This window comes from Lolium rigidum, chromosome 1, assembly GCF_022539505.1.
Source record: "Lolium rigidum isolate FL_2022 chromosome 1, APGP_CSIRO_Lrig_0.1, whole genome shotgun sequence".
Lineage (NCBI taxonomy): Eukaryota > Viridiplantae > Streptophyta > Magnoliopsida > Poales > Poaceae > Lolium > Lolium rigidum.
The window spans coordinates 290,076,209-290,101,929 of NC_061508.1; the positions used below are offsets into that span (position 1 = coordinate 290,076,209).

At 40.4% G+C, this 25,721-nt stretch overlaps 1 protein-coding gene and 1 long non-coding RNA gene across 2 annotated transcripts; both read left to right on the forward strand.

Moving 5' to 3' along the window:
- The first annotated feature begins 2,537 nt into the window (after nt 1-2,537).
- On the forward strand, nt 2,538-3,982 carry LOC124683900. The gene is made up of 4 exons (XR_006996851.1): nt 2,538-2,995; nt 3,104-3,320; nt 3,601-3,788; nt 3,883-3,982. It is a non-coding gene; the product is annotated as an uncharacterized LOC124683900 (long non-coding RNA).
- Nucleotides 3,983-7,358: 3,376 nt separating this feature from the next.
- On the forward strand, nt 7,359-10,903 carry LOC124659967. Its single transcript, XM_047197774.1, has 3 exons — nt 7,359-8,258; nt 8,354-8,500; nt 10,475-10,903. The coding sequence occupies exons 1-3, from the start codon at nt 7,359-7,361 to the stop codon at nt 10,901-10,903; spliced, it is 1,476 nt and encodes a 491-aa protein (XP_047053730.1).
- The last annotated feature ends 14,818 nt before the right edge of the window (nt 10,904-25,721 follow it).

Here is a 25,721-nt window from a genome sequence, read left to right on the forward strand (position 1 = left end):
ACACAATTGCCCACTCATTCATATTTTGCTCCAGGTCGAGGATCTTTCAAGGATGTACATGCTCTTTTCAAAAGTCACCATGGTCTGGAACCTGTTTCTAACATGTTCAAAATGGTATCGACTAGAGTTCTATTCCTTGCAGTCAACCAATGTTATAATTTAATTTGGCCTTTTGTAATTTTTTAATTATAACGTTTATAGAAAACAAGCAATCATATGAACTTGCTTGCCTGAATGTCCATATATGTGAGTGTGATGTTTGTGTTTTTACTTTGCAGATTTGTTTGGACATTTACGCCCACCCAGTGCATCATGTTGTGCTTCTCTTACAGAATTTCAGTTTGAGGAGAGGTAGAAAAGAAGTTATACAGGTATTGCAGCATATTTGGATTTACTATATTAGTAAAAACTATTGCCATCTTCAGTCACTGTGCGTATCTACTTTTGTTTCCTTCGTTTGTTCATAGGAGATATTATCACGTAATGCTTTAGTTCGTATAAAGCTTCCAATTTCTATATTTATTCCAAGAACACACGTCTGAGATTCAGGAATGTTTTTATATTTCAAAGGATCGCACCATTAGAATGGAGCGGTGATGCTAGAAGAAAGCTGCAAATCCTGAATGACCGTCAACGGTGTGTCCCTATCTGAATTGTATGTCGCTTACTGAATAATGTTGCAAAATCATCATTTGATCAAATTTTACTGTTGGCTTTCTGGTACGTGCTGCAGATGGGTTGGGAGGGCTGCCAGCCGAGGATCCGACAAGGAACACCACGATGGTGGATCTAGAGATATTACATGCCCAAAATTCTGCGGTGATGTTGGGAAGGTTATGTTCTTGAAAATTCCCCTGAACACAAATGCTCGGCTTTGCAACGATTTGTTGTGATGTGCCTGTTATGTAGTATTATATATTTGCAATTTCATTGATTCCTCTGCATATACTGCATATCCATCGTAATTTTGATCAGAAGGGACAATTGAAATACGTTCTGCAACGAAAGAAATATTTGGCTACTTTACTGAACATATAATCATGGATGATCAGTAGGAATTGTGGGCAATGGCATAGCACTGATCAAAATAAACACCACTAAAATTACACAATTGAAAATTACATTTCTTATTTGACTTTTCATTTTCTTGGTCGATTTGCAGTCACTAGCAGAGGTAGGTACCATGAGTAAATAAATCAGATCTGAAACAGAGACAATTAGCGGTTGTTTGCATTGATGTTGGCCAAGCTGATCTCCAATTGATTATGATTCTGTTTTGATGCATTGTTTAAACTCGCAACTTAAATACTTTCGCTAATGATTGGATCTCACGCTATTTTAGATCTTTGAGTGGTGAATCTCCATCTCTAGGCAATATAATCTTTGGTATTAATAAGATCACATGTGATGATTTGATACAAGTTTCTCTGAGTAATTACATAGACGTTTATTATTGTACTACTAATAGATGACCCTAGGCTTTTTCTAACTTTCACCTAGCTCGAGTTTATGGTGCCTCATTCTAGCTAGATAAATGTGTTGAACTGATACTGCACATAATTCATAATTTTACACAGATGTTTTTCGTGCTTTGAATTTCTTATTTCCAGAGGCTAACTTGTTGTCTCACTCAGACAACCTCTTGCAACAACTGTTGCTGCCACTGGATGGCAAGCAGTCCCCGCCGCCGCAGTCCCGCTACTGAGAGTAAGTTGTACCATATCTATTAAATAGGCTCATTCTTCTTGTTTTATCTGAACTACTATGATGGCATGCTAATATTAGCTGATTTTAATCTGAACTACTATGATGGCATGCTAATATTAGCCGATTTTAAAATTCTTAAATAGGCTCATTCTTGTTTCTAATGTTCCGGTGCAGTAAAATTTAAATTGGACCATATCTATTAAGTGATGTCTGATATTAGTATCTGCTCAATTCTAAATTGGACCATATCTATTAAAGGATTGAAAACAAGAATTTTGATCGAGTTTACCATATTATAGAAATGGCTGACTGTCATAGATGTGGTTTGCTCACGCTGATACTCGAATAGTGTTGGAATCTGTGTCGAAAATACTTGGTTGCACTCGAATGTGCTCATTTTGTTGTAGATTTCCTATTCATTTTGATTGATATCTATGTAGGCTATGATTTTACACTATCAATACTTCTTTCTCTTGTTATCCAATATTCTGATCCTTAGAAATATAATAATGTTAGTCCTGTTACAGGAAAAAGCATGTGGTTTGATAAACTATTGGTGTCTCGCTGAGGCTACTATGGTAGAGATCATGACTGCTCTCAAGTCTCAACACTCAGAATTTGTACACAATAAGATTATACCTACTATGGAAACTGGGGAATAAGTTTAATATTGCACTGGTTCCTTACACTCATATTTAGAGGTTTTCCAAATATTGCGATGGAGTTCATTTGCAGAATCTTGTCGTGTTAAGAAAAAACAATGTAGTTTACACAATTCAGAAATTCTCAATTTGAATAAAATATATTATGTGTTACTTGCGAAATTAATTTGAGGTACTCGCACAAGAAACTGAATGCGTAGCCATTATGTTGGTTAATTATTGTATGTCTTACTTTAGATATAATTACGGCTGTTATGTGTTCTTATTGATACTCAATTAATATGTGACCAAAACAACTCTGGACAAACTAATGGAGCTTTCGGTGACCGTATGAGGATCATCGAGACTAAGCATGTGTTTAAGTCACATGGAGTTGATACAATTTATAATTATTGTTATAGGGGTGGGCCGTCTGGTTGCCTCCTTTCTTGTCTCAATGAGATGGTCTGATTTAGCTGCTCGCAGGTTGTGCGAGTCAACAGCGGCGACTCAGGGCAGAGGCTCTTTTTGTCCGATGGAGCTCTTTGACATGGTGCACTCCCCACCAGCCTGATGACTCGTGGTGGTCGTCCAGACTTGTATTCGGCTAGAACCACGTGACCTTCTGGTCTCCATGCCATCTGTAGGTATACGTCTCCTTCCCACCTCCTTTTTTTGTGCAATCAATGATTTGGCTATGCTCATTTGGTGTGTAATAAGCTTGCGACGTCTGGCGTGGCGCGAGGAGCTCTCAGGTCGCGGTGTATTGCTTCTGCATATATTAGACTGCTGGCATCGAATTGGGTTTGCTGGTGGAAAGTTCTGTGTCGTATCAGTCTTTAAGAGTGTAGACTTAATCAAGGGGAAGGAAGAAATCGTATTGAGAGCTGTCCAAATTTTTTGTCTTGCTGTGTGGCTGTGTGGTTCATGAAAATAAGAGATGCCCATGTGGTCTTGGCCTTCTCCCCGAAGGTGATTTAGTAGCTCCGATGCCTTCTCTCCTGTTTGGCTGGCTCTAACTCCGTGGATTGCCTTAATATAATTTTTGTAATCAAGTTAGAAATCACATATATATTCATGCATCTCTTATTATTGACGAGTACTGCAAAGAGCGTACTTCGAAGCCTGATGTCTCTTTTTACCAAACAATAAAGTTTAGTATGGATGCTCACACTTCCATCACTGAAATTTGAATGCACATCAGTATAATTATTGAATTTATGTCATGTGCTTACTACTTTATTTTCTGCAGGGGCTTTCTTAGAAGCTACGGGGAATTTGGAATTTGTTTACATCGCTTTGAGACATTATGCAGGTGTATGTAGTCAATCTGTCTAATGAGAATGCTGAAGTTCCACGAGCCTAGACTTGCTCATGGCCCTTGGTACGAAGCTCTGGAGGCAGAATCATGGACGGAGTGGCCACAGCGCAACCCTCACGGTATAGCAGCCTTGATGTATCAGAAAATTTTGTCAACACAAGGGCCTTCTCTATTTTCCATTCATTTCTGTATGTTCCTTGGCTTTTCTCACAGGCAGAGGGTTACTGCAGTCGTCGAGGTAGTCTGTGTGGGGCTGGTTTGGGCATTATCCACTGCCTCCTTCATTCTCCAGACCAAGCCCAGCACCATCAAGGTTTGCTCAGTCAGAAATGTATTAATAATTTGTTTCTTTGTTTTCATAGGATAATTCATTGATTGGTTATCTTTTGGAATTAGGTGATTCCCCCCACTCTATATTGAAAAAGATTGGATTTTAATTGTGGAGCTAATCTTATAGAAGGAATATGTGTATTTTACTTTGTAGATAAAGTAGGTATGTTAGTTCATGGGGTTTATGCCAAGAGTTTTGAAAAACCAGGGTTGAGCAAGTTCTCATCAATTTTATTTGCTTACCCGTACCCGTCAGCAATATAATGAAGCAAAACTAGGTTATCAAACATACTCTGGTTTACTTAAAGTTTCACCTTACAAGAGTTAGTTCAGGGTTTACAAGTGTTTGTATTATACAGAACTTCTGCAACAATCCATGATAAAACTCCACAACAAAACCTGTTTTTTAAGTTAGATGTCTTATTTTGTGAACCCTTGATAACACAAGAATTAATTGTTGTTCATAAAAAAATCCTGCAGGGAAAGTAACTAACTATGTTGACTTTGCATTCAGAATATCAAGTGCATATTTAATGAAAATGGAAGATATTGGAAGATCTTGTCTTAGCCACAGAGGGTGGAGTATCTGCAAATATATAGACAGTGAATTTGATTTGGAAAATATTACTACTGATGCTGAGTTGCAGGAAAGAAAGTGCCTGACCATATTACCACAGGTGCAATTATCCCTCCTCCCAAAGTGGATTATTTATTTCATTATGGAATCCATTTTGCCCGTTAAGTTTACTTGGCTACCATGGGGTACATGGTTTCTGTTGTCCTCATATGTAAACCACCAGACCAGTTTGTTTGTCTTCACGAAAATGTGTTTTCCTTGTTTACACAGAGAGATATTGTTTACTTAGGCGTTTGCAAAAAGACCGTCATATTTTGGTCCACTAATATTAACTCCTCAACCTTCCAGATTTTTGGAAGAAATGTCATAGGGATATGTCAGACGATTTAACTCCTCAACCTTCCAAATGATTACGTTCAAAATGATGTTTGTGCCACTTCTGTGAGACCACATCATTTATCGAATTCAAAATATTTATGAGAATAACTCACACTTTGTTACCTAATATAAGATGTTTTGGTGAATGGAGGTTGTATTTATGATGTATACAGATCACACCGATTGTTGCTAGCCATACATATATATCCTCATAAGGACGAGGACAGATAAGAAAGTGAAGTCCACCTTTACCTGAGAATATCAAAGCTGGATCCATCTATCTCAGATTTACCTCCCTGTGGAAAATAATGGAGCATGCTAGGATATTCTACCTATACAACTGTAGATTCAGTGGGTTATACACTTCCAATAAAAAGTCTGAAGATGTTGTTTTACTTTTTGAACAACAAGAGCAAAGGCTGCTACTGATTGTTGGGTTCCAGGAATAGAAAGGTAAGACTGAATCTATGTTTAGAAGCATCAGGTTAGTGTTTCCATGATCCCTGGCCGCTGAAGCTCATTGAGATTAGAACTTAGCATTGTGTTCGAACCACTCAATTATGTTGAAAACTTTGATATAGCAGGCCCATAATACTTCAATAGGTGGAATTTGTAGATTGACACATCGGAAAGCACCATGAGATTATGCAAGGTCCTCCATTCTAATGGGAAATTTGACATCGCAAGAGCCAACGATATTTTGAATTTGAGTGTTCTAGAATAGATCAATAGTAAGTCTCAAAAGAGTAAAATTGGTTATTGTAGGGGTACAATTGAAAATTAGATAAACTTGAACAAATAAAATGTAAATGGAGTGTATCTGAAAACTAAAAGCCAAGTTCTGGAATTATATACACTAACATATAGGAAATAATATTACTGTGTTATCCTTTGGCTAAGCTTCTCTATATAGAGATGTTGAAAACCAATAATGTGTAGTTCTACCTTTTTTTTGCAGTTTTGGCGGTCCATCTTCTCCGAGCAAAGCCATAGGCCATGGACCTACTGCTCTGCTCTAATTTGGTAGCAGCCTGACAGTGGTGAGAGAGCAGGGGGACGGGGCTACATTACGGGAGATCTGGATGGTTTAGAGTTAGAATGCCCAAATCCTAAATTTCTATTTAACCCCTTTGCTTTATTTACATGTACTTTATAGCTCCCAGATATATGAGCTATCTACCCTAACATCATCAGAGTAGAACTAAACATATTATTGCAATATGGGCTATTTACTATCGTGCGACCTTTTGATTCTATCATCTGTGTTTGTGTTGTATGACAATGTATTGCTATTGGTGATTTTCTGATCATCTTGGTGTGCAACCGAACTATCAGTTGTCTATTTACTATGGCTTCATTTGCGTTTCATTTCTTGCTGATTATCACGATGTACTCACTTACTGATAGGACATGGCTTCAATTCAAGCTCGGGTTTGGTCTTTGCGCTGGGGCGCAACCGGTCATCCTATATATTATTTTTCATTAGCATATTATTAATAGTCTTTTGTTTGCATTGATTTAGGCATTTCTCTCATGTACTATTTCTGCCATTTGCGCGATAGCGCAACCGGTCATCTAGTTCTCTAAATTTCCGTAGAATTTACATGCGAATTCCACCCCTTTGCGTCGGGGACGGAGTTGTTATAACCCTGAAGCCCATTTATAATAATTTCTGGTTTACATGGTACTGGTTAAGTGGGTCAAAATTTCGAACCAATCTTTTTATCCTCTTGCTCGCAATAAATACAATCAAAGCTAAATCTTATAGTTTAGATTTTGCCATTTGCGCGATAGCGCAACCGGTCATCTAGTATGAAAAATGTCGCAGAATGCGAAGCAAGAGTGGTCGATTGATTTTAAGCACAAAGGGTCTAAAATGCCCTTGTGGGCCTCTTCCCGCCGCTCCAAATTCAGCGTTCCAGCGGATAAAGAAAATTACACATAACACCAATATTTGTTACTACCTCTAATCAAAATTAGTTATCGGAAGTTCAATGGATCTACCAAGATTTTAAGCAACATTTAATCTAAATCTGCGACAATTAATTTGGATCGGAGGGAGGAAAAAAGTTGTATAAAACATAGAGTAAAAAATAACTTTTGCAGTTGTCCACAACTTTTAGTGTGATATGTTGCTGCTAGCACAAATAGATGTTTTAGGCTCTTCACATGGCAGCGATTTTATCCTCCGCTCTCATGCTGCATTCCTTTTTTTTCACAATTGTAACTAGCAATCCAGCCGTGGCGGAGAAGGATTCTTCAAAGTTTCGTAATTTAATTATAAACCCACATCCATCGTCGCTTAGAAATAAAATCCATGTTAATCGGCCTATTCTGTTAATAATAAACTGTACCAAACTGCAATAGCAATCCTAATCAGATCAACCGTGGTTCCCTCCCAATCATGGAGTCACGGCCGTCCAAAGTCGGCCAAGATAGAGATCGAATCAGCGCATTACCGGACGATCTCCTCCTCGGAATCCTTGAACGCCTCAGCCTGCATGAGGCGGTCCGCGCCGGCGCAGTCTCCACGCGGTGGCGGCACCTCCCGCACCAGCTCTCGCGCGTGGACCTCGACGTCGATGACTTCCAGGGCAGAGCGCCGCTCGAGAGCATGGACGCGTTCGCGGGTGCGGTGTGCAGGTTGCTGGATTGCAAGTGCGACTGCAACAGCAGGCGTTCCGTCAAGACCCTCGGCCTCCGCTTCCACCTGTCGGCCCCTAACCTGAGCTCCATCGGCCGCGCCGTCGAGGACACCGTGAGCCGTGGCCAGACCGAATGCCTCGAGTTCGATGTAATTCCGCCTACATCTGACTCTGACCTAACAGCCGTCGGGCGCACTGAGCTTGGTCAGCAATTCATGTCGTTCTCTCATGCCTGCCCCATCGCCTTCCGGTGGCTCACCGACCTATGGCTCACGAGCCTCGACCTCGGGGACGCCGACCTGCCCAGCCTCATGGGCGCTTGCGATAAGCTCCAGCACCTCTCCTTAACATCCTGCAGATTCGGTTGGCACTCTGCGCTCGAGATCGACGTGCCCAATTCTGCAATTCAGAGCCTCGAATTCGTCCGCTGTAGTTGCATGCGGATCGAGCTTGTTTCTCTGCCAAAGCTGACGCATCTCATGTGCGAGTCTTGGAACTCCGAGAACGCCCCGCTGCGCCTCAGCTATGTACCTCAACTTCGCTCGGTGATCCTCTGTTCTCATGCAGGGGTGGGGCAGGCGCCCTTCGCGCTCAGCGAGTGCCTCACAACGGATGTCACGAGCCTGTCGCAGCTGCATCTTAATTTTAGCTGCCAAATGGTAGTCTCTTTAATTTCTACTGGCACCCTACATACAGTTTGTTATGATGTTTCTTCTCTACCGATTTAATCTATGCGTTTGTCTTCTTCCTGCAGATTTGGATTAAGCCTGAACATCCGAAACTGCTCACTCCTATATTCCGCAATCTCAAGGATTTGTGGCTTTGGCATATCTTTCCTGAGTGTGATCTGAACTGGACTCTGTTTATCCTTGAAGCTGCACCTGCCCTGCAAATGTTTATAGTAAGTCTGCTAGCTCACCTTCCCGTAAATTTGTTACCTTATATGTTTACTTTTATTTGAAAAAGAGCAAATCCTTGCCATCTGCTTCGAGTAATAGTGTAGTACACATCACCCGCTTTATTACAAAGTATCATGGTAGAAGCGAACAGCTTAACACTTACCAGTAATATATACATCTGTAACTTGATAGGAATCCCTGAAGCATATGCATTTGCCTTAGTGTATATGGGGTTTTGTTCATGCAAATTCCTCCAAACACTCTACAGGGAATCTCAAACTTTAATACTAGTGTTGATCGATGATGGGACTTTTTTTTTGGCAAAGATATATTTGACTCAACTTTTGCTACATTCTTTTCTCTTCGGTGGGCGTCCATGCGTGAAGTTAAGCCGGGCTCGTCATTCCTGCGTCAAAACGACCGAGTTCAGTGCCGAGAAGGTCAACGTGGTGTGGGAACCATCCAAGGATCTGAAGCACCTGAACTTAAGGTTGCTGGTGCTGATAGGGTTCGAGGAGGAAGACAAGGCGACAAACTATATAAGATTTGTCATGGAACGAGCTGTGGGGTTGCATGGAATCATGTTGTGTGGTAGTAAAACTTGCGAGGCATGCGATGCCATCGACCTCAAATCCCCGACAAGATACGAGGCGGATAAAGCCTGCAGGTGTCGCATTAAGGAGCGACTCACACATGGATCATCTTCGTCCGTGAAGATAATTAACTGCGATCGAGATGGAAATGAACTGGTAATAATTAATCTCATAGATGAAGTGCTCAAAGGTCACAACTGCTGCTGGAGTGATAGCGTATGAGGGTCAATTAGTCGCAATTTACATTTATCTTAGTTATATATAGCTGGTAGCCAGGAAATACTTTGATTCATGTGGTGTGTCCTCTCTTAGGAGACATTTATGAAAACATGTAGATACAGAAAAACATTAGCACGGCCCCTGCACCAGGATGACACAGGCCGAAAAGCGCCTGTTATACAATCTGCATGCATACCTTCTTTCAGTTATGTGAGAAACTGCCTACTGTGTCAAAATGTGTCTGGAAACCTTTGCCTAGTCTCAAAATGTGAAACGTTGTGGTAATAGATTTTCCAAAATTGGTACCGATCCAAACAATGGCCAAAAAAGTTCGGCATGACCAACATTTTGGTAAGGCAAAACGTTGGTATCCTGAAATTGTCTACTCTAGGAGTAGTATAACCGATATACACGGACTTAATCGTGAAAGAACTAGATTTGTTAGTTTCCAAACAAAAAATTAGGTTGCTTGGTTAAATGAACATCCATTAAGCGCCGAACCAAATGGATCCATCTGTCTGCTGCTCTATTTTGGGTTAGTGCTTGCCCAAAACCTATATTTATTAGTGGCACTTGAGACATAACATTAGGGTCTGAAACTTATTTTCATTGTACTATGTAAGGATGAATATTGTTGGGAAAGAGGTGTGTTCCCTAGACACGTATCTTCTGAAAAACATGTGTCTTCGCTGCTACCGATATTAAAATGACCACGTTGAAATAACTCATCTTTAAATTTCATAAGGCCCTTCCAAAATGGGAAGTCCGAAGACTTTGACTTTACTTGGGACGAAGACTTGGAATGCAAATATTTATTACGAATTAATTTCTGCCATACTCCCTGTTCACTTAATAAAAGTTCAAAAATCCACTTACTTAATAAACACACTTATTTTGATCTCTAAAACTTTCACTCCAAGTCCCTCCTGATCTTTGGGTCTACAAATAATGTTCCGCCGAGTAAATCTATACTTTCTCTTGTGTCCATGCTTTTGCCAGAAAAATCTTGATCTAAAAAAGTCCAATCATGTTCCAAACACTCTACAGGGAATCTCAAACTTTAATACTAGTGTTGATCGATGATGCGATTTTTTTTTGGCAAAGATATATTTGACTCAACTTTTGCTACATTCTTTTCTCTTCGGTGGGTGTCCATGCGTGAAGTTAAGCCGGGCTCGTCATTCGTGCGTCAAAACGTCCGAGTTCAGTGCCGAGAAGGCCAACGTGGTATGGGAACCATCCAAGGATCTGAAGCACCTGAACTTAAGGTTGCTGGTGATGATAGGGTTCGAGGAGGAAGACAAGGCGACAAACTATATAAGATTTGTCATGGAACGAGCTGTGGGGTTGCGTGGAATCATGTTGTGTGGTAGTAAAACTTGCGAGGCATGCGATGCCATCGACCTCGAGTCCCCGACAAGATACGAGGCGGATAAAGCCTGCAGGCGTCGCATTAAGGAGCGACTCACACATGGATCCTCTTCGTCCGTGAAGATAATTAACTGCGATCGAGATGGAAATGAACTGGTAATAAGTAATCTCATAGATGAAGTGCTCAAAGGTCACAGCTGTTGGTGGAGTGATAGCGTATGAGGGTCAATCAGTCGCAATTTACTTTTATCTTACTTATATATAGCTGGTAGCCAGGAAATACTTTGTTTCATGTGGTGTGTCGTCTCTTAGGAGACATTTATGAAAACATGTAGATACAGAAAAACATTAGCACGGCCCTGCACCAGGATGACACAGGCCGAAAAGCGCCTGTTATACAATCTGCATGCATACCTTCTTTCAGTTATGTGAGAAACTGCCTACTGTGTCAAAATGTGTCTGCAAACCTTTGCCTAGGCTCAAAATGTGAAACGTTGTGGTAATAGATTTTCCAAAATTGGTACCGATCCAAACAATGGCCAAAAAGTTCGGCATGACCAACATTTTGGTAAGGCAAAACGTTGGTATCCTGAAATTGTCTATTCTAGGAGTAGTATAACCGATACACAAGGACTTAATCGTGAAAGAACTAGATTTGTTAGTTTCCAAACAAAAAATTAGGTTGCTTGGTTAAATGAACATCCATTAAGCGCCGAACCAAATGGATCCATCTGTCCGCTGCTCTATTTTCGGTTAGTGCTTGCCCAAAACCTATATTTAGTGGCACTTGAGATATAACAACATTAGGGTCTGAAACTTATTTTCATTGTACTATGTAAGGATGAATATTGTTGGGAAAGAGGCGTGTTCCCTAGACACGTATCTTCTGAAAAACAGGTGTCTTCGCCGCTACCGACATTAAAATGACCACGTTGAAATAACTCTTCTTTAAATTTCATAAGGCCCTTCCAAAATGGAAGTCCGAAGACTTTGACTTTACTTGGGACGAAGACTTGGAATGCAAATATTTATTACAAATTAATTTCTGCCATACTCCCTGTTCACTTAATAAGAGTTCAAAAATCCACTTACTTAATAAACACACTTATTTTGATCTCTAAAACTTTCACTCCAAGTCCCTCCTGATCTTTGGGTCTAAAAATAATGTTCCGCCGAGTAAATCTATACTTTCTCTTGTGTCCACCCCTTTGCCAGAAAAATCTTGATCTAAAAAAGTCCAATCCTGTTCTTACCCATGTAGGTATTTTATAAAAGGATAACATAGCCATCGGTATGCTAGTTAAAATTAAATTAGTTAGTAATTTGGCCACCCAATTTAAGATCTTTCTCTCAAAATGATCATAGGTGGTTTCCATTCTCCATTCTTTAGTTTACAGTAGTGAACAGGAATTTCAATATATCTAAACAGGAAAGATTCGGCTTCGCAACCAAACAAATTAATATTTATATTGATCCTCAACTTCTTTTGGTTTATCGAAACAAAAAACTTTGCTCTTATGAAAGGTATTTTTCAATCTCGCCATTACCTGAGATAGCATGAAGAGCTCGGGGGTTCCCATTCAATATCAGGACATCGATCTTGATGATGTGCTCAATGGCCTATAGGTGATCCGTACAACATTTCAGTAAAGTATCTTGGTCTCCCGCTCTCATTTCAGTAAATGTGAAACGTTGTGGTAATAGATTTTCCAAAATTGGTACCGATCCAAACAATGGCCAAAAAAGTTCGGCATGACCAACATTTTGGTAAGGCAAAACGTTGGTATCCTGAAATTGTCTACTCTAGGAGTAGTATAACCGATATACACGGACTTAATCGTGAAAGAACTAGATTTGTTAGTTTCCAAACAAAAAATTAGATTGCTTGGTTAAATGAACATCCATTAAGCGCCGAACCAAATGGATCCTCTATTTTCGGTTAGTGCTTGCCCAAAACCTATATTTATTAGTGGCACTTGAGACATAACATTAGGGTCTGAAACTTATTTTCATTGTACTATGTAAGGATGAGTATTGTTGGGAAAGAGGCGTGTTCTGGACGGAGAGGCTACCCGTGGTGCGTGGTGGCTTCTTCCCGTGGGCGCTACTGACGTGCGTTCAAGACTAATTATGTACTTCAAGTATTACCCAAGAAGAAACAGATCTAGGAGTACTTGTTAAAAAGAAGAGGAGGACAACAACAACAACATACTCATGTATGGCGGGCCGGTAAATACTAATCAATGGATTAACCCATGCAACCAACCGGGCAAGAAAAACTCAAGAAACGGATCCTAGGTATAGATAGTTACATACCTGCTGCTGGATCGCATCCGGATAAGAGGTCGCCCGCAGCCGGCCGAGCGGACAGCGATCGGATCGATGACATGGTGGCTGCTCAAACCCTTCATCCATGGTGCAGCTACGTGCCCAACCTCAGCCAGGAGAGTCACGAGGATGGGGAAGAATCCACGATGAATAAAAAAATGCTCGCCCCTACTATCTCAGAGTTCCATGTCCTCTCCTCTCCTCTCCGAGCAAGAGTCAAAGTCTAAGTCACACGCGACGCACGCGTTAGATACACCCCTTCTAGTATATATAGACTGGTGGAGGTCAAGATTGGAGTTCAAAATTTCGAGGGACGAGGGAGTGCTATGGCGGGAAGATGTAGTTGGAGGTAAATTTCGAGGGACGAGGGAGTTCTATCTCTCTCTCGGCTGTTGTTAGGCGCACAGACGTAGGGATACAATCGAGCGCCGAGATTGGATGTATCCTGCACTGGATTGGTGACGTGGAGGTCTTGTGAGTCTAAACGACGGGGCGTGGCTAGTGGCTACCATTGATTCTCTCCTAGTAATTACAGATTGATTGTTTCCTAATAACTGCTTCTCTAGTAATCACAATCCGTATTCTAAGGAGTTATCAAAGGGAGTCTCACATGATTTGCAAAAAAAAAGGGAGTCTCACATCAGTTCTGATATTAGCAGAAGCCAATCACTTTCGATGTTAGCGGAAGCCGATGTGCAAAAGACTGCATTTGGCTTGCCCAAAACCTATATTTATTAGTGGCACTTGAGACATAACATTAGGGTCTGAAACTTATTTTCATTGTACTATGTAAGGATGAGTATTGTTGGGAAAGAGGCGTGTTCTGGACGGAGAGGCTACCCGTGGTGCGTGGTGGCTTCTTCCCGTGGGGCGCTACTGACGTGCGTTCAAGACTAATTATGTACTTCAAGTATTACCCAAGAAGAAACAGATCTAGGAGTACTTGTTAAAAAGAAGAGGAGGACAACAACAACAACATACTCATGTATGGCGGGCCGGTAAATACTAATCAATGGATTAACCCATGCAACCAACCGGGCAAGAAAAACTCAAGAAACGGATCCTAGGTATAGATAGTTACATACCTGCTGCTGGATCGCATCCGGATAAGAGGTCGCCCGCAGCCGGCCGAGCGGACAGCGATCGGATCGATGACATGGTGGCTGCTCAAACCCTTCATCCATGGTGCAGCTACGTGCCCAACCTCAGCCAGGAGAGTCACGAGGATGGGGAAGAATCCACGATGAATAAAAAATGCTCGCCCCTACTATCTCAGAGTTCCATGTCCTCTCCTCTCCTCTCCGAGCAAGAGTCAAAGTCTAAGTCACACGCGACGCACGCGTTAGATACACCTCTTCTAGTATATATAGACTGGTGGAAGCCAAGGTTGGAGTTCAAATTTTCGAGGCACGAGGGAGTGCTATGGCGGGAAGATGAGGTTGGAGGTAAATTTTCGCCCCTCTCTCTCTCTCTAGCTGTTGTTAGGCACACAAATGCAGGGATACAATCGACCGCCGAGATTGGATGCGTCCTGCACTGCCTGGATTGGTGACGTGGAGGTCTCGTGAGTCTAAAAGTCGTGGCGTGGCTAGTGGCTGCCATTGATTCTCTCCTAGTAATTACAGATTGATTGTTTCCTAATAACTGCTTATCTAGTAATCACAGTCCGTATTCTAAGGAGCTATCAAAGGGAGTCTCACATCAATTCTGATATTTGCTGAAGCCAATCAGTTCCAAAGTTCCGATGTTTTTTTTGATAGCACAATCAGTTCCGATGTTAGCGGAAGCCGATGCGCAAAAGACTGCATTTGGCTGACTGATTCAACATGCTCGTGGAAACCATGCATCTTTAGTTGCTTTTAATGTAAAATGAAGCCAAATTAAGATACGCAGGAAACTTGTATTATTGCAACTAAAAATAACAAAATGTGACAACAACCAATTAATTGGGTATTTAGAAATCAGCATATGATCAGTGATCTTGATGATTGCTTCTTTGAGTCAGCAAATGCCAAGTGAATAGTGAATACAAATGCAAAATGGCAAAGCTTGAGCTAGCAACATAATTTTTAGAAATAAATATGACGATGGTCGAATTCAGTTTACATATATAGATGCTCCAGGCTAACCTGCAGTCACAGCCATCGGAAATCATAACCATGTCTATTTTATATGCCAAAGTAGTGGTGATAATCATAAATCACAAAACAAACTTCTCATGCGTTTGTTATTTCAGTGCTCAAGGTGCCCAATGCATAAAACAGGGATATTTCTTCAACAAGAAAAAATGCTGGAAATTTTGACATGACCAATGCTAATTATTTGGACATTTCAGTCACATATATATATAATACACAATGACAAGTTTAATAACTATAGACAGATGCCAGCCAGCACCGAAAAAATTACAATTAGCTAGTTACACCATCATGACTTCTGAATACTATAAGAAATTCGGTACTTAAACACTAGAAACACTATTTGTATAACTACATAACCACAGCAGCCGCAATGCCTCCCGTCGCGCGGAGCCAGAATGGCAAGGTCACGCAACACCCAAGCAGCTGGAGGGGAGAGGCACTGGCTGATGCTTGATGCAGCCTCGCTCTGTGCAGCACGGCTGCACACCGCCAGGACACGCACAAACACTCGGTCGCTCCTCCAAGTCATTTATCTTCTCTCAGTCTCCCTCACGTTATTTTTCTCTCCAACTCTCTCACCTGACATAAAAAATAAACTAAGCACAGTTTAACGAAATCAATGTTCCTCAATCCTCATAATACAATCTTCAAGAAACAACAAACTGTGCAAAAGCAAAATCATTCTCTATGTGGACGTAAGAAAGCAAAGAAAAAGGCCTAACGTAGACAATGATTTTAAATTTTATTCTAATACCATTCTTCGCCTCATTTACTACTTCACACCAAAAATATTGAGTACACAAGATGTCTCACTTTGAGAGATAGTCCAAGTGTAATGAGCCATTAATAACTCAAGCCTACCTTACGAATAGCAGCATCAATAGATGATGATTTTTTACTTCAAAATGATTTGCTCTACTTTCTGAGTGTTGCTTACAAAGGAAATTCAAGTAAGAAAAACACAGTATCCAATGCACGGTCTAGCTAAAAAATTGCGCAATTCCTGGACTGTCAAACACTTGTGAAGGCCTCGTATTGGTAAAAGGAGCAATGATATTCGTGCTCCCAATTGGTTAGAGAGATGAAGTCTCCAGGGTTTTTCTATTAATTTTGTAAAAAAAAGAGAACCGAATCAGGCAACACATGCGTGTGCTCGTGTTGCTCTCTCTTTAGTTGGTTATGTACTGTCTTATAACACTATCCCTAGACTTCTAGTTGAGGTTGTTTAGCTATACAATATGTTGCCAATTGAATAAATGCCAATGGTGGAATTCTTTAAAAAGAAGCTACAAATTTTGCCAAGTCCTATGCTTTTTTCGGACAACCATGCCAACAGGAGACAATATGCTTAAAAAATGTATGGTGCAGATAGCACTACCCAGGGGTCATTAACCATATAATCCAACGCAGGGCAGTACGGAAATATATGAACTAACGCTATGCATCAACCAAAGAACATCGCTTATTACAGCAATGAAACTACCAAACCTAAACCTAAACCAGCATCACAGGCCAAACCGCACATCAACCAAACCTTGTGATAGGCATGGATACTGACCTAAACCACTCAGACTTAGAGGAAGAAGGGCACTGCTGCCTCCTGCCAACCTTTGGCTAGCTCCGCTTCTCCGTCCTACAAATAGAATGTGCAGCGTTAGTGCATGAATCACATGTTCACCACAATTTTGCAAAATAGAAATGGATCTTGTAATTTAGAAGAAAAAAACTCATTAATACATGCTTCACTTGAACTAGAAGTAAACTAACAAAAATGATGCAGCAAGCAATATTGGCATATTCTATTTTTCTAGAATCTATCAGTGAGAACTAAAATTGCTTTGCTGTAGTTGCATGCGGATCGAGCTTGTTTCTCTGCCAAAGCTGACGGATCTCATGTGCGAGTCTTGGAACTCCGAGAACACCCTGCTGCGCCTCGGCTATGTACCTCAACTTCGCTCGGTGGTCCTCTGTTCTCATGCAGGGGTGGGGCAGGCGCCCTTCGCGCTCAGCGAGTGCCTCACAACGGATGTCACGAGCCTGTCGCAGCTGCATCTTAATTTTAGCTGCCAAATGGTAGTCTCCTTAATTTCTACTGCACCCTACATACAGTATGTTATGTTCTTCTCTACCGATTTAATCTCTGCGTTTGTCTTCTTCCTGCAGATTTGGATTAAGCCTGAACATCCGAAACTGCTCGCTCCTATATTCCGCAATCTCAAGGATTTGTGGCTTTGGCATATCTTTCCTGAGTGTGATCTGAACTGGACCCTGTTTATCCTTGAAGCTGCACCTGCCCTGCAAATGTTTATAGTAAGTCTGCTATCTCACCTTCCTGTAAGTCTGTTACCTTATATGTTTACTTTTATTTGAAAAAGAGCAAATCCTTGTGATCTGCTTCGAGTAATAGTGTAGTACACACATCACCCGCTTTATTACAAAGTATCAAGGTCGAAGCGAACAGCTTAACACTTACGAGTAATATATACACCTGTAACTTGATAGGAATCCCTGAAGCATATGCATTTGCCTTAGTGTATATGGGGTTTTGTTCATGCAAATTCCTCCAAACACTCTACAAGGAATCTCAAACTTTAATAATTAGAGATTGATTGTTTCCTAATAATTGCTTCTCTAGTACTCACAACCCGTATTGTAAGGAGCTACCAAATGGAGTCTCATGTCTATTAGTTCCGATGTTAGCGGAAGCGAACGTGCAAAATATTGCATTTGGCTGAATGATCAACGTGCCCGTGGAAAACATGTATATGCTTGCCTCAATGGCAAGGTTGCGTCATGATGACCTCAATGTGCACTTATTCTTTGTTATTTAGAACAAGTACAATAAAACTTAGTCAGCTAGCTATAAAAATTAAATAATATATTTTTGTCTAGTTGGAGGAGAGAGAAAAGGAGTGGACTCTCATGAAAGAGCCAGCTCTAGCACGTGCTCTTAGGCACCTTGTGAGAGTGAAATGTGGGTCATACATTTATAAAGTAGTACAATTTTATAGCTTACTATTAGCTCTAGGTTAACTATAGATGATATTGCACTTGGTTTATAGCCAACAGTTGATTGTAATACTATTGAACTTGTTCTTAGTTGCTTTTACTAGCAAACGGATGTAAAATGGAGCCACATTAAGCTTTACTAGTTCCTAGGTCGTTCACGGATTCAGATCTTCCAAAACGTAAATGGAGCAAACTAAATGGATTTGTAGTAAGTGCATTCGATCAGATCTCTGATGATCAACATAGTATCCAGGGAACGTGTACGGTTACAACTCAAGAAAACAAAATGCGATAACAGCCAATAAATCCAGTACTTAGAAATCAGCACGTGTATGCCTGGAATGCGTAGCTAGCATTTGATCAGCGATCATGCTGATTGTTGCTTTCAGTTAGAAAATGTCAGGTGAATACAAATGCTAAATGGAGCCAAAGCTTCAGCTAGCAACATCACTTGAAGAAAAAAAAAAGGATATCGCTGCAACCGATCAAATTCAATCTACATGTGTAGATGCTCTAGGCTGACTTACAGTCGCCATCCGAAATCTTAACCCACCTACCCTACCATCGATTGATACAGGCTGGCCATTTTCAGGAGCGTTTCTCATTTCAGTAAAGTATCTTGGTCTCCCGCTCTCATTTCAGTAAATGTGAAACGTTGTGGTAATAGATTTTCCAAAATTGGTACCGATCCAAACAATGGCCAAAAAGTTCGGCATGACCAACATTTTGGTAAGGCAAAACGTTGGTATCCTGAAATTGTCTACTCTAGGAGTAGTATAACCGATATACAAGGACTTAATCGTGAAAGAACTAGATTTGTTAGTTTCCAAACAAAAAATTAGGTTGCTTGGTTAAATGAACATCCATTAAGCGCCGAACCAAATGGATCCATCTGTCCGCTGCTCTATTTTCGGTTAGTGCTTGCCCAAAACCTATATTTAGTGGCACTTGAGACATAACAACATTAGGGTCTGAAACTTATTTTCATTGTACTGTGTAAGGATGAATATTGTTGGGAAAGAGGCGTGTTCCCTAGACACGTATCTTCTGAAAAACAAGTGTCTTCGCCGCTACCGACATTAAAATGACCACGTTGAAATAACTCTTCTTTAAATTTCATAAGGCCCTTCCAAAATGGGAAGTCTGAAGACTTTGACTTTACTTGGGACAAAGACTTGGAATGCAAATATTTATTACAAATTAATTTCTGCCATACTCCCTGTTCACTTAATAAGAGTTCAAAAATCCACTTACTTAATAAACACACTTATTTTGATCTCTAAAACTTTCACTCCAAGTCCCTCCTGATCTTTGGGTCTACAAATAATGTTCCGCCGAGTAAATCTATACTTTCTCTTGTGTCCATCCCTTTGCTAGAAATATCTTGATCTAAAAAAGTCCAATCCTGTTCTTACCGCTGTAGGTATTTATTTTCGTTGTACTACGTTGAACATTGTTGGGAAAGAGGCGTGTTCCCTAGCCACGTATCTTCCGAAAAACGGGTGTCTTCGCCGCTACCGACATTAAAACGACCATGTTTAAAGAACCCTTCTTTACATTTCATAAGGCTCTTCCCAAAAAGGGAGTCCGGAGACTTTGACTTTACTTGAGACAAAAACATGGAATCCAAATATTTATTATGAATTAATTCATGTCATACTCCCTGGTCACTTAAGATTTCAACGAGAGCCACTTACTTAAAACCAAAGGAGTGTCTTCGTGTTGCCTTGGTTTCATGTTTAAAACTGAGCTGTAACAATATTTTCGTTAATTGGAAGTTGGGAGGCATATGCACTATGTATTGGACAAGAGAGATTTGACTTGTTCGATTCCAGTATTAATCATACCAAGGAATTAAGGGATGAGTACATGGGACAATTTTTACCTCTGAAAAAAATCACCAGATAGTATGGATCCGTATGCACCAGCTAATACGATCTAAACAAATATGATGTTTTTTGCTCTGTTTTGCAACCAAAGTTCTGCAATCAACTCTATAAAGATAATTGCTCCAAGATAATGTGCCAGGCCATTGTTCGAAACTACCAAACCTGAACCTAAACCAACATCACAGGCCAGACCATATATATATATCTAAACAGGGAAGATTCGGCTTCACAATCGAACAAATTAATATATTGATCTTCAACTTCTTTTGCTTTATCGAAATAGAAAACTCAAGAAACAGATCCTAGGTATGGGGGGATAATTCCCTATAACCCCCCTAGTTGAAGCCACTTCCCTCATATGCCCCCCTTTGTGTCACTGACATGTGGGGTCCGGACCCACATGTCAGTGACACAAGGGGGGCATATGAGGGAAGTGGCGTCAACTAGGGGGGGTTATAGGGGAAAGCCCCAGGTATGGGAGGTGGTTACATACCTGTTTCTAGATCGCATCTCGAGAAGAGGTCGCTCGCGGCCGGCTGGGTGGATGGCAATCGGATCGACGCTATGGTCCTGCTGAAACCTTCATCCATGGTGCTTGACCCCCTATCTCAGCGTTTCATGTCCTCTCCTATCCTGTTCCGCCAAAGGTCGTCTCTTCTTCGTCGGCCGGCCCGTAGATCAAGCCAAGGACATAGTGCCCTCTCTCCTCTCCTCTCCGAGCAAGAGTCAAAGTCTAAGTCACACGCGACGCACGCGTTAGATACATCTCCTCTGCTATATATAGACCGGTGGAAGCAAGGGTTGGGGTTCTAAATTTCGAGGGATGATGGAATGCGATGGCGGGAAGAAGATGAGGTTGGAGGTAATTTTTCGCCTCTCTCTCCCACTCTTGTTAGGTGCAGCGATATGATCAACCGTCCAGATTGGAAGCGCCATGCACTGCCCGGATCGGTGACGTCGAGGTCATGTGAGCCCAACCGACGGGACATGGCTAGGGACGGTGATTGATTCTCTCGTAATAATTACATATTGATTGTTTCTAATAATTTCTTAGTAATTATAACCCGCATTCTAAGGAGCCATCAAATGGAGTCTCGCATATCGGTTAGTTCCGATGTTAGCGGAAGCTGACGTGCAAAATATTGCATTTGGCTGAATGATTCAACGTGCCCGTGGAAACCATGCATATGCTTGCCTCTAACGACACAGTTGCGTCATGATGACCTCAATGCGCGTCCTGGCTGTCAAATCCATGCAACCATGGTTGTTGATGATCAGTGCCCTTGTTTTTTAGTTGCTTTTAGTAAACGGATGTAAAATGGAGCCACATTAAGCTTCAGTTCCCAGGTCGTCCACGGATTCAGATCTTCCAAAACGTTAATGGGGCAAAATTAAATGGATTTGTAGTACGTGCATTCGATCAGATCTGATGATAACATAGTATCCAGGGAACGAGTACGGTTACAACTCAAGAAAAAAAATGCGACAACAGTAAACAGCTAATAAATCCAGTACTCCGTACTTAGAAATCAGCACGTGTATGCCTGGCATGCGTAGCTACCATCTGATCAGCGATGTTGCTGATTGTTGCTTTCAGTTACAAAAATGCCTGGTGAATTCAAGTGCTAAATGGAGCCAAAGCTTCAGCTAGCTACATCACTTAAAGAAATAAAAATGGAGATCGCTGCAACCGATCGAATTCAATCTACATGTATAGATGCTCTAAGCTGACTTACAGTCACAGACATCCGAAATCTTAACCCACCTACCCTACCATCGATTGATACAGGCTGGCCATTTTCAGGAGCGTTAATTATTTTAGTGCTCAAGGTGCCCGATACATTAAACAGGAAGATTTCTTCACCAAGAAAAAAATGCTGGATATTTTGACATGACTAATGATAATTAATCGGACATTTCGGTCACATATATAGCACGTACACAATGAAAAGTTCGATAATTAGAGAGATGTCACCCAGCAAATTAAGGAAAAAAATTACAATTAGACCACTTCTGAATACTGCAAGAAACTTAATATTTAAAAACTGAAACACTATTTCTGATACTACATAAACATAGTCACCGCAACACCACCCATGCCGGAGCCAGAATGGAAAGGTCACACAACACCCAAGCAATGTTTTCCTCCAAATCATGCATTCATCTTCTCTCACAGTCTCGCGATGTTTTTCTCTCCAACTCTCTCACCTGACCTAAAAAAATAAACTGAGCATGGTTTAACAAAACCAAGGTTCCTCAATCCCCATAACACAATTTGCAAAAAAAATAAAAAAGCAAACCGTGCAATAGAAACAAAATGAAATCCTCATATATGTGGATATGATCAAGCAAAGAAGGCCTAATGTAGACACTGATTTTGAATTTTATTCTAAGGCTATTATTCGCCTCATTTACTTCACATCAGAATATGGAACATACAAGATGTATCACTTTGAGAAATAGTACAAGCATAACGAGAGATTAATAACTCCAGTCTACCTTATGAGTAGCAGCATCATTACAGGATGATCCAAGATCATCATCATCAGTACAACATGGCTTTCTTCACGTTATCCTTGAGCATGGTACAAGTATGAAAATTAGGGGGGAATGTCTAGTACCTTTTGGTTGGCATGAGCTCGTGAAGTAGAACTTGGACTGGCCTTCACTGACCACATCCCTGTGAAAGGAAGCCACATTTTGCTCAAATGCTCAGGTATATCACAAGATATTATTTAATCAAAATATTTAAACTCTATGCAGTAGTGTAGATGCTCTTTAATTTCTTCATGTCCAATACGAGTTGATTTGGCAATCGACACTGCCCAAACAAAATATCCCTGCACAAAATAATATGTTGCAACGAGGCTATTATTCTTGGTTTATGTAAACCAGTTTCTATAAGACAATGCTCTAGCAAAGGAACATGATAGGAAGATATACAAACTAGACTAAGGGTCACGTCTTTTTAGCTTACGGAGCAGCTTCGAGGGCGTGGACAGCCGAAACCAAAAAGAAGTTTCCGGCTTCACGTGAGCTTATTTCCATCGAGAAACAGTCGCGCAGTACAAATCGAGAAGCTGCATCAGAGGTATTTCTCGAGCTTCTGAGACTTCAACCGAATCAACATCCAGAATTGCCCCTATTCTTGAATATAATTACGTTGAGACTGCAACCGAAGTCTGATACGTTTTCCCTTACCTCGTGGCCTTGCCCACTCGCGATTCCTCCTGTCTCCACCCGCCAGTGGTGTCCAACACCTTCTGTAGACAGTTTAAATTGCATTAAATAGTGCAAAAAAATCTACTGACATCTGCCACTAAATTCTGACTTCTACATGATTTTAATTTAGCTCTCGTGCAAAATTATAGAATAACGGAAATACAGACTTTTAATTGCTCAACACATGTCATAAGCCCAAATTCCATAAGCCGAAAAGAATAGGAACATCAGTTTCTGTGAGCTTCTGTACACCGGAGTTTTTACCCACCGCAATCCATAAGCCAGATCCTGCATAAGCATAAGCTTAAAAGAAGTGGACCTAAGTAGCATTGCTTTGACAACTACAGAAAAAGCATAAAGAGCACTAATTCTAGGAAAAGCTCTGCCGGTAGAATGTTCTGGATTCAATCCAATTGCAAAATGGGGAATGAGTATGGTTCATCAGCAGTGACATATACCAAATGAACGAAAAACCATAGCATTATGAAAAATAGCAACCATTCAAGGATTTTCCACTCTGCTTAGATAGTATGGAGCTGTATGCACCAACTAGTACGATCTAAACAAATATGTTATGTTATTTTTTGCCCTATTTTGCAATCAAATCTATAAAGATAATTGCTCAATGATAATGCGACTCAGCATACCATTCTCCTGCCAGACTAGGCCATTGTTCGAAACTACCAAACCTGAACCTAAACCAACATCACAGGCCAGACCACACATCAACCACACCTTTAGATGGCCATGGATACTCACCTAAACCGCTGAGACTTAGAGGAAGAAAGGTACCACTACCTCCTACCAACCTTCGGCCCCGGTTCTCCGTCCTACAAATAGAATGTGCACGGTTAGTGCATGAATCACATGTTCACCACAATTATGCAAACGGAAATGGATCTTGCAATTTAGAAAAAAAAACTCATTAATACATGCTTCACTTGAACTAGAAGTGAACTAGTAAAAATGATGCATCAAGCAATATTGGCATATTCTGTTTATCTAGAATTCAACAGTGAGAACTAAAATTGATTTTCTCTATTTTTAGAGTGTTATTTATCACGAAAATTCAAGTAACAAAATAAGAGTATTCATTACATATTTCAGCTTGAAACGGCATGTCCCATGCTGTTTTTAGACCTCTACATCACACATGATATATAAACTTCAAACAAGAACAAGGTGCACACATCTCTACTCAGGTCACATTCAACCATACCATAAATCATTATTATTTAATAGCTTCTCATTATACATTTGCTGGAAGAAGTCAACAGTTTATATCCATCTTTCAGTAGTAAATATGGCAAACAAACACAAGACACTACAGGAGGAATGCAATGAAACCTGCATTAGAATGGGTCTACTTGGACATCATAATACGGTACATGGAGAGACCCAAATCTCTCTTGTAAAATTAAAGAATAAGCGCAACCCTACTGATGCATGCTAACATGTAGGAGTATAACACAAGCTAGCTAGGATCAGTATGACATGGCCATCAGAAGAATCAAAAATGTGCGTTACATGAATATTCTAGTCAAAGTGACAGTGACATGAATATTAGTTCCTTCCCTGCCTTGGACCAGCGGCACTACTCCTCCCGTCTAGCTCCAGCAATAGCTTGCTCTAAACTGTGGTTAAAACTTTTAAGACGATCTTGATGACCTACCTACACATAACCAGATTTCAGAAACAACAAGTTTTCTTCAACTTCAGGAAGCAAATAGTCAAAATCATTCAGGAAACAAAGATAAACCAAATCAACATCATGCTTCCAAACAAAAACATGCATCAGATGGTAATGCTTGTGAGTATTGCCCAACTGTTTTCATATGCAAACTAATGTAAACATTCAGCCAACTATATTTCAGAGACACCATCAAACTTTGCTGATAAGGTGCCAAAAATAAGAAAACGATGAGATCAAGGTTACCCTTGAACCTGCTTTTCTTTGAGAAAATATGTACCACAATATTCAGGGAAGCAAGAATACCAGCATGCAAGATTAATAAGCAAAGATTTAATCTAGTAATTTTGTGTTCTTATAAATGTTAGCGATAGAGCCAAACCAAAGCATCACCAACCATAACGTCTAGGAATAACAAGGAAAATGCCTTAATAGAAATTTCATTGATTACAATGACTAGTATCCCTCCTAGATCATAGATCAACATCTTAGTAAGTTAAAACCTACTACCTCCATCCCAAGGCTTAAGGCCTATATTTTTTCAGAAAGTCAAACTATGTTAAGTTTGACTTTTTTTATCAAAAATCATTAACATGAAAAGTAAAAAAATCAATATCATTAGATAGATAATGAAATATATTTTTATATGGTACCTACAAACTATCATATTTGTTCATAAATTCTTCTAAAAGTTTAGTCAAACTTTATTTCGTTTGACTTTCTGAAAAAAATAATATAGGCCTTAAGCCTTGGGATGGAGG

Bases quoted from the DNA above. Each gene is read 5' to 3' on its own strand.
- LOC124659967 (XM_047197774.1), top strand. From the start codon at position 7,359: ATGGAGTCACGGCCGTCCAAAGTCGGCCAAGATAGAGATCGAATCAGC. The intron at 8,259-8,353 runs GTAGTCTCTTTA...TTCTTCCTGCAG, and splicing joins TTAATTTTAGCTGCCAAATG to ATTTGGATTAAGCCTGAACA. The intron at 8,501-10,474 runs GTAAGTCTGCTA...CCATGCGTGAAG, and splicing joins CTGCCCTGCAAATGTTTATA to TTAAGCCGGGCTCGTCATTC.